At 42.3% G+C, this 9,799-nt stretch overlaps 1 protein-coding gene across 1 annotated transcript; it reads left to right on the plus strand.

Annotated features, from left to right (window-relative positions):
* Window positions 1-1,787: 1,787 nt before the first annotated feature.
* LOC109477668 lies at window positions 1,788-2,710 on the plus strand. Its single transcript, XM_019779007.1, has 2 exons — window positions 1,788-1,924; window positions 2,332-2,710. The coding sequence occupies exons 1-2, from the start codon at window positions 1,788-1,790 to the stop codon at window positions 2,603-2,605; spliced, it is 411 nt and encodes a 136-aa protein (XP_019634566.1). The 3' UTR covers window positions 2,606-2,710.
* The last annotated feature ends 7,089 nt before the right edge of the window (window positions 2,711-9,799 follow it).

Raw genomic sequence — 9,799 nt, forward strand, 5'->3', positions numbered from 1 at the left:
AACTTTAACATAGCCACTAACTTCAAACCTCACTCAACCCTCAGACAAAGACTGGTACACCCTAAGGACTTGAACTTGAGTCCACGGATATCTTAGACCGCGAAACACGCTGGTGGGAACGGGGTGTTAAAGAGGCAATATATGAAAGAATGTACAACCCCACCCTCAACAGGAAAGGTGGGCTACGGGTGGATCTTTCCAGCACTTGATTTGGCACTCCCAGCCCCGAGGACAGACAACACTTTTAATGACTAATTTGCATTGCATTGTCTTGTCTTGTCTGACTTTTGCTCCTTTTTCGACTTCCAAAAATTTGTCTTCACTTTATTTGCATATCAATCAATAGTTTGTGCTTATAAACCTAGCATATCCCCTCTGGTCTCTAAGTCACTGACGAAAGCTAGTGGATACTAGCTGAAACGTCTGACGTTTTCAAAATCATATCCAGTTGCTTGAGTAACTGCTTTCTGGCGTATATCTTAGCAACACAATGGCTAGGCTTTGCGTTATCCCAAACCTGTACGACCTGTATACTATGTCTATGCTATTATATAAAAGCACAAAAAGACAACATTTTAATGCTATTGACAAAACACAAGCGGTCAAAATTTGTTGGTTACTTCGCAGTGCCGATCCGGTCTACAAAGGCCTACAGAAGGATGTGCCGGTCCGAGTGAGCAGCGATGGTCTGGTGGAATGGAGTGTAGAAACCCTGACCACCACCGTATGTGATGCAGACCCCTTCTTCTTTCCTGCAGACACCATGGAATGCGACATCTGCTTTTCTGCAAGCACAGCAATTGCACAAACTATCCGTAAGGCTTCTACAATAATTTTTAACTTATTTTTTATGTCCGTTTTTTTTAAGATGTCGATACATGATGTTATGTTTGACAATGTTTTATAGAAGGAGGATGAACTCATAACTAGAATTTGGCATTCGTGGATAAGAAAACAAAATCTTACAAAATCTTATGCATTTTACATTTCTGATACCTATTGAACAAATGTTTAAATATGTTTAACATAGGATGCGAAGTGGAATGGCCTGCAGTCGACATGGGAATCACTCCGTGCAACTCTTACTCTACTACAACACCGGAGGGTGAATGGTACCGAAAGGATAAGATCTTCGCGAAAGAAAACAGTGAAGCGTGCCTCACTATTCATCTATCGAGAATCCCGCTGTTCCACATCGCAACTACTGTAGGACCCTGCATCATCCTGGTGGTACTGATGAACATCACATTCATCATGCCCTTAGACCAGGGGGCCGACCGGGATCGCGTTTGGAGTGACCATTCTACTCTCCATGGTCGTGTCTCTCGTGTTTGTGACAGACGTACTTCCTGTCAAGGGGGCACTGCCTCTTTTCGGTGTGTACAAATTAGATACACCCTAACAGTATTGTTTTCAAAACAATTTGTTCAAGACAGTGGCTACTTTGATGTGACTCATCAAGCATTCTGTTAACTGTTTACCATCTCTAATGTTACAGCTACGCTGGTCATCTTGTGGATGGGGCTGATGGGATTATTCCTGTTCTTCACTCTGGTCATCATCGTCATTCACGACCGGGAGGGCAGCCTGTCTCCGCGGGCGAAGATTATTTTCCTCCGCTACATTTCGAAGTACCTACTTTTTTTTCTCAGTATATCTTATCGATATCTGAAAGAACCTTATCATTAAACTCTGCACATAACCATCAATGAACAATCAGGCATTTATGTTGAAAGTATTGAATATCATTTTATCATTTAATAAACGATTATTTTCTGTTATTTAGGATGCTGCTGCTGGGAGATCTAACAAAGGAGAAGCGTACAGGTGACGGAGAGGCTGGTTTGCCTCACCAGTCTGACATAGAGATGACCAACTACGCCTTTCAAACCGATGATATGGCGGCGGTCGACGAAGGAAGAAGGTGCGGTTTTGGTTATAAGTGAAAACTTTATTGACACAACATATTAAGTACAGTGACTTTCGTAATTTCTATAACTAGACATAGAGACATGTGGGTACAAAATAATTAACCTACGTACTTGTGCAGCTAAATCAGCTAATAACTCTTTCTTGTAAGGTTCTAAGGTCTAAACATACTCTAATATAGTTACCTATCTGTACACAGTAAGGGTTACTGCCTTCTAAAATGAAGTTGAATTTATCTTTTTATCCTGAATGTAACAAATTCCGTTAGATATTCTCAACGCCACCATATGTATATGTTAACACCACAAACTATGTATGTATCATTTTGCCATACGTTGTACCTGCTACATCTGTTGCGCAATAAAGTTCTTCTTCCATAATAAAACGCCCTTTATCTTCCAGGAGCACCGGGCAGCCATCAACGCCTCCCACAGCTACAGGGCTGGAGACCACCGGTTCTTCCGGTCTACCTGAGCTGATCTCGTGTGTGAAGGAGATGACCAAGGCGGTTAATAACCAAACAAAGGAGCTGGGAGAGCTGGCCAAAGCCATGAAGAACGAGGAGGAGGTGTCTGACTACACCCTGCTGGCTAAGGTCCTGGACAGGCTCTGTCTTGTCATGTACATCATCAGCATCGTGATTACCATTCCTATGACCATGTATTTGAGCAAGTAAAGACCTGTCAGAAAAATTGATGAAATGAAAGAGTTGTGTAACCAAACCGAAACACCTGGTTTATATGCAAGATATCACGTAACGTAGAGTGTAAAAGATGGTCTACCGCTTACGAAATTTGATCCGTTTTGGGTGAAAAGTCTTTCCAACATTTTACTCAGACACAATGTTGTTCATATACTTGTTAAGGTCGTGTTAATTTGATTATATGGATGGGATTATCTGAGAACCGCTACACTGATGCGAGCGTGCGATCAGAAAGTTTGGCAAAAAAAAAATTAAATCTATGTGGTCATGAAGGTAGAACAAATGACTAAGCACACAGAGTATGGTAAGGCGAAAATGGACTATTCATTTTCATTTCTTCACATTTTCTTCTTTTCTTTTGGGATTGGCATTCTATGAAATAAGTATCATTTTCTAATATTTCAATATTGTAATTTATCGGAAATATTTGCTCATTCAGCTGCGTGTACGATATATAGTATGGTTGAAAGAATTTTTTGTAAACGGACGAAAAGTCATGCGCGTGCGTATGTCATCCATATAATCAAATCAACATGGCCTAATGGATATTTAAAATGTTTTGTGACGTTACTTGATCACTTTAAGATCTTTTTTGAGCCTGTATGTAAATCTACGCATTATTATTCATTTCAACCAAACGGACCTGACTTTATGGATGAGAGCCTCTGGACACAAAAACTAGGCACACCATAATTATATAAAAACTGCATAGATTTTGAAACTTCAAGCGACAATATACCTTCTGCACATGTCCTTTTAGGATGTTACTTGCCATATTTCAAAAGGCGGTGCGACAAACTTCTACGCTCTTTCCGGGAGTACTTTCTTCTTTTTCAGAAGACTGTATAACACACTAACTTCCACATTTCCTCTTTCAGGAGGACTTTCAGAAGACAGTGTAACAAAATTCCGTCTCGTTCTATTAGAAGTTGGGCTATTATATTTCTCAAAATTTCTCAAACTAACTCCTATACTAAGTCTCCCTTATGACGTAGATTGTTCTCTTTCAGAAGTCTGTGTGACAAGCTAACTTCTAAAGTTGTTATCTTAGGTTCTAAAATGTGTAATAAACTTCTACACAATAGTCATGTAAATCGATACACACACATTGCGGAAGAAGTATGAATAAACTATCTGCAAAGCCATTTACTTAAAATTTGAACACTAGATCGAAAAAATGCATTTCAAGATTCTAGTCATGGTGTCAATTTAATAGAGGCACTTTTTCCCAGTAGCAAACAAATCAGACACAACTCGGTAGATTACATGGCAAGTTGCTGGAAACTTGTAGCGGGTCAAATTTTTCATTTTTGGTGTGAATGCTGGAAATCAATGCTCACGTGGAGGTCATCCATAAAATCAGATCAACTATGTTATGATGTCATAAAAAAGTGTGTGCAATTATTATTATTATATCATGATAACATGTTATTTGTCATTCAATACGTATTACAACAGCACTGTTTATCATAAGCATTCATATTTAATCAAGATACACAAAAAAATAACACAGACAATATTTCTATGTAAGATTTTGTACGATTTTAGTACAAATTAGCGATTAAATTTTACTATTAGAATATCTAATATTCGCAATTCATACCAACATTCTAATTTTGTTTACCTTGCCTTAAGATGTATATATTCAAACTAATATCTCATAACTAATATATTCAAACACTTGTAATTGGAGCTAAACAAATTGTGATATATATACGAAAATTACAACAATCTAGAACTTTTCGTTATAAACCACTTCAGACATGCATAAACCCTATTCAGACGGGGGGGGGCGTTTGAGGTTTCTGACAGGCAAATTGTTGAAAAATGAGGCTTTTTCTTGAAAAAAATAGCAATTTTCAAAATTCAAGATTTCCGATCCAAGATGGCCGACAGCTTAATTATGCATGGCTATGACGTCATTATATGACGTCATTTTGACCCCAGGGGCAGCTTTTGACACTTTTTGTTTGTTTGGTTGTATTCCTTTGAGTTTTACGGAAAAACCATTTTTGACGGTTTTACCCCCCAAAAACCATATAATTGACGTCATAATGACGTCATATACCATCATAATTACACAAAAATGCTTCTTATGGACTAATTTAATTGCTACACCATTCTCTGAAAATTTGGTGGCCCTACGATAAGTGGTTGTTGAGTTACGGGGGGCGGGCCTCAAAAGCCCCCCCCCGTCTGAGCATGCCCAAAAAATGCCCGGTCTGAATAGGGTTAAATAGTGCATTTTAAAACTTTATGGAGTTTACAATACGAAATGGACAATCACATGTATGTGTGCGATTATTACACATCATGATAACATGTTATTTCGTTTTCAATACATATTACATCAGTGCTATTAATCAACAAAAACAGAAATGCATTAATATTTAGTCGAGGTACGATTAAAATGGCACAGCCTTTTTTGCAGAATTATTTCCAATGTCAGTACAATTTATTAATATTGACGACTACAATATGTTATATTTGCATATCTTCTACTTAGTCAAACCTGTCTTTAACCAATGGATATTCAAAGATTGCAGCTATACCTATGCAAATTGTATTGTTATACATATACACATTTCATTTATCTGGACAATCATATGGGTAAAATAATGCTTAGTCCACTAAAAAAATTTACTGTTCCAAAGTATGGTCGAATATAGACTATTTAGGTAATGCTTTAAGTGTTTGAGACGAGTTGGTACATATAAAAAGGCGCATAGGAAGAGAGGTTTGATAGTTTCCATCAGATAAGTTTGTGTCTAATTTTGTGATCACTCTTTTACCATTAATATCAATGATAAACGGATCAATGTGCATGTGTAAAACATTTGTATTAAATCTTTTAAAAATGCCGTGCGTTTCATATTATTGTGTTATATCCTTCAATGTTATTTCTGGAAAAAATCCTATTCATTGGCGACATTGCTATCGCAACTGGTTGTCACCATCGTCAGCTAAATGTCCCAGCCTCTACTTCTGTCTTAAATTACCGTGGACATCCTAGGATTAACACTTTTGCCGACATTATCATATTCAAGTTTTAAAACCACAATTAATAACGAGGTTTTTAAAGTCAGCTGTGGTATATGATAATGTGTTTTTGTTACTGCCAACCGTTAGTCAATAGCGAGAAGTACATTGTAGTTCTGTTGTCGCCATAAGACGGTTTGCAATACACATGGAGACATGAACATATCCAAATGCAGCAAAAGCAGTAATGACTAGAGCTTAGCATTTACACTGTAAATCAGACAGTTTTGCTCTTTTATTTATTAATATTCTCCGTAGAAGACAACGCTTAGCCTCATCAGCTCCAACAACGGCCAAATTGCAAACTTCACCCTCGGTCACTTCATTATAGGCAGAAGTGTACCGTTTACCTTATAGAATCTTCTTGACTCCAATTGATTGTGTTTTAGTACATTGTTTTTGAGTCATGTCGCGAACATCATTGCGACTTTAAGCCCTTCTTGCGAATGGAACCACAGATGTTTCACGACCTCCTACAACGTGTAGGCCCATCCATCGAGAAAAGTCCAGAGCAAGTGTTTTTTTTGATGAATGCCCTCTACTTCTTGACACGTTTCAATGTAACCATAATGACTTATAATAACAGCAAATTTAGATATAACAGTCCAGTCTGTATGTTACACATCTGTTTTATTCTATGCAGTGCCAGACAGCCCTTGCCAGCAGGCCTAAAACTCGCCATTACCCTACGTTTCCCGGGAACAGCTACCGATCCTTGGAGTTTGCCTTCAGGGTATACCGGTACCCGTAGCCCACATGCAACACAATGTCACTGTTCATTCCTGAAGTACATGTATGCCGGGCTATCGTCTCGGATGTTTTCCATGCCCATCGGCATTCTGACACACAAGTATACGGAGTAACACACACAAGTACACGGTGTAACACACACGTGGTGAACTGTGCGACGTAGTCCGAACAAGGAGTTTACATATGCCCCATATAACCCCATTTTCCTTACCACCTTATGCACTGATCAGCACAAGTGACGTCATAATCTTAGGCAGGTGCCTGTTCGGCCGCCCGACGGGCTCCGGGCAGTGAGGTTACGGCGTCGCTTCGGCGTATCTTGCCGAACAGGGCCCGAAGTGATTTTAAGTTTGAGTTAAAATCAATTCGGCTACCGCTCGGGGCCAAAAGTAGGTCGGCAGCCGTCGGGAAGCCCGTCGGTCTCCGTCCAGGTCCCGTTCGGTAGTGCCAAAAAAAACGGGCCGAGCGGGCCCCTTTCTTCAATTGTGACCTAGGCTTTAGTGCTTGCTGTTAGGCACTTTGTTTTTATAGCAAAACCATCGAACTTTTAGATTTTTAGAAATAAAAGGAAAGTCTTTAACCCGACATTCAGATCTATTCAGACCTTGGGTAAACAGTTTCCCGAAGACGTCATCTATATGACTCGCGGAATCCCCCTTCCCGGCCAGACGCCCCCGCGCGGTACAAAAGGTGAGGTCACACCTTGGGACTTCCTCTTCCACAGGTGAGTGGCGAAGGGGGACCGTTAGTCTTACGTCCAGTCTGAAGGTAAAACTGATGTTTTCCCGGACATAAGCACTGTTCTCTACTCTTAGCGGTGACGAGGATAACACGGTATTGACAAAACAGGTAAGTACGGCTGTCCGTATGTTCAAACCCTATTAGCAAGACCTTAATTAACTTTACTATTGAAAAAAGTTAACCAAATAGCGGCTTTGCACGGTCTTAACTTCACGTGACGTTTCTAGTAATTTTTAAATTACTACTCAACTAGAAACATCAGTTTATGGTGGCAAATAATTGATGAAACTGGGTGTTTCTTTTAAAAGAGGAAAAGTTTAGTTGAGGAGTTGTAGGTCGGGTACAAAGCGAGCAGGTTTTCCGTCCGTTTTGTTGACAGGATTCATCAAACGGCACGGACTTGCAGAATTTATGTCCTGATGGTACGCTTCATTCGAAAAAGACAAAGTTAGAAGAAATTATTGCACAGTCTCTGGTCTGAAACAATTACAAAAGTTCGCTGGCCAGGGGAATTTCGCGACGGATCGGAAAGTCCCCAAGTATTTGCTTTTTCAGGGACCATTCAATAATAACAGGCTCATACGTTTTTGTTAAATATATAGTGTATGTAAACGTTATAGTGCATGTAAAACTTTTTACTACGTGCGGTCTGCGGATTTACCACCCGTGCGTGCGAGTACGTGCGACGCGCGTGCCCCGTACAGCCTATGAGCGTGCAACGTACGGACTCCGTGAGTCTAACTTTACTATTTTCACGTGCAATTGCTGTACGGACAGCGCACGAAGCACGTGCGTGCCACGCACGGTGCTTGCGTCATCCGTGCTTACTCCTCACTTCCCAGTTGACCTACTCAATGACCATGCAGAACACACGTGCACCATACCAGGTGCTCCGCACGTGCAACAGTATATAAAGACGACTTGACGGGCGACTGCCAACTCGTCTCCAAGATGCCCAGGAAGGCTCAGAAGAAGATTACCAGACAAGACCCAAAGAAACGGGCCGCGGAAGACACCAGGGCGGCTAGTGATGATGAAGTTAACAGGAGGTGCACCCACTTACGACGTGCGAGTGAGTAAGGAAACCGTGCGTACGCCGCACGTGTAGGTACGGCCTGTACGCGGCAACGTGGCTATCGCACAGAGATCGTACGTTGTAAGCACGTACAACTCACTTACCACTTGCGCAACGTACGATGCACGCAACCGCTGACGGCCAGGCGTGTCGAGCAGACCACGTACGTACACCTTGCGCAACCGTGCGAGTGACGTACTCCCTCGGCCGATCACCCTACGTTTTCAGAAAAAACGTAGCAGACGTAGCCTCCCAAAAAACGTACGGACAAAAAGCACGCACGGCGAGTTGTGACCGTCGCTTATGCGACGGTCACAACTCGCCGTACGTGCTTCTGCGTGCTGTCTACGTGCAAAAACGTGGGCAATCGTACGGCATCTGTGCGTGGTGAGTACCACCTTCGTACGGAATCCTACGGATTTGGGAGCACGCAGACACGCCGTAGAACTTTAAGTGCATGTAATACTTTTTCTACGTGCGGTCTGCAGATTTACCACCCGTGCGTGCGAGTACGCGCGACGCGCGTGCCCCGTACAGCCTATGAGCGTGCAACGTACGGACTCCGTGAGTCTAACTTCACTATTCTCACGTGCAATTGCTGTACGGACAGCGCACGAAGCACGTGCGTGCCACGCACGGTGCTTGCGTCATCCGTGCTTACTCCTCACTTCCCAGTTGACCTGCTCAATGACCACGCAGAACACACGTGCACCATACCACGTACTCCGCACGTGCAACGCACGTGCAACGCACCTGATTTCTACAGTATATAAAGACGACTTGACGGGCGGCTGCCAACTCGTCTCCAAGATGTCCAGGAAGGCTCAGAAGAAGACTACCAGACAAGACCCAAAGAAACGGGCCGCGGAAGACACCAGGGCGGCTAGTGATGATGAAGTTAACAGGGGGTGCACCCACTTACGACGTGCGAGTGAGTAAGGAAACCGTGCGTACGCCGCACGTGTAGGTGTGGCCTGTACGCGGCAACGTGGCTATCGCACAGAGATCGTACGTTGTAAGCACGTACAACTCACTTACCACTTGCGCAACGTACGATGCACGCAACCGCTGACGGCCAGGCGTGTCGTGCAGACCACGTACGTACACCTTGCGCAACCGTGCGAGTGACGTACTCCCTCGGCCGGCCACCCTACGTTTGCAGAAAAAACGTAGCAGACGTAGCCACGACAAAAACGTACGGACAAAAGCACGCACGGCGAGTTGTGACCGTCGCTTTAGGTAATGTTTGGAATTTCCTCCTCGTTCAGGTCATGTTTTTCGGTCTGTCACTATGGTGACGAGGAACAGCACAGGACACTGACAGAACTTAAGTGGTGGCTTTTTAAAATATTAATGTCATTGCGTACTGCTGACAATAGTCGGCCTTGCTCCGGAATAATGAGAGCGCGTGTTTTCAGGCGAGTAAAACAGGTGTGACGAGAATATCTCGATGTTGATTACTGTAATTCCTGATCGATTTTTGTCACAGTAAATATGTTCGTTATGTATGTTCGTCACTACTGTACCGCAAACTTATCATTACTTACTTTTCTCTGCAGCTG

Source organism: Branchiostoma belcheri, unplaced genomic scaffold (genome assembly GCF_001625305.1).
Source record: "Branchiostoma belcheri isolate BF01 breed outbred unplaced genomic scaffold, Haploidv18h27 scaffold403, whole genome shotgun sequence".
Lineage (NCBI taxonomy): Eukaryota > Metazoa > Chordata > Leptocardii > Amphioxiformes > Branchiostomatidae > Branchiostoma > Branchiostoma belcheri.

Excerpts from the sequence above, each read along its gene's own strand:
- LOC109477668 (XM_019779007.1), top strand. The coding sequence starts at position 1,788 with ATGCTGCTGCTGGGAGATCTAACAAAGGAGAAGCGTACAGGTGACGGA. Across the intron at positions 1,925-2,331 it reads GCGGTCGACGAAGGAAGAAG|GAGCACCGGGCAGCCATCAA; the intron begins GTGCGGTTTTGG and ends TTTATCTTCCAG.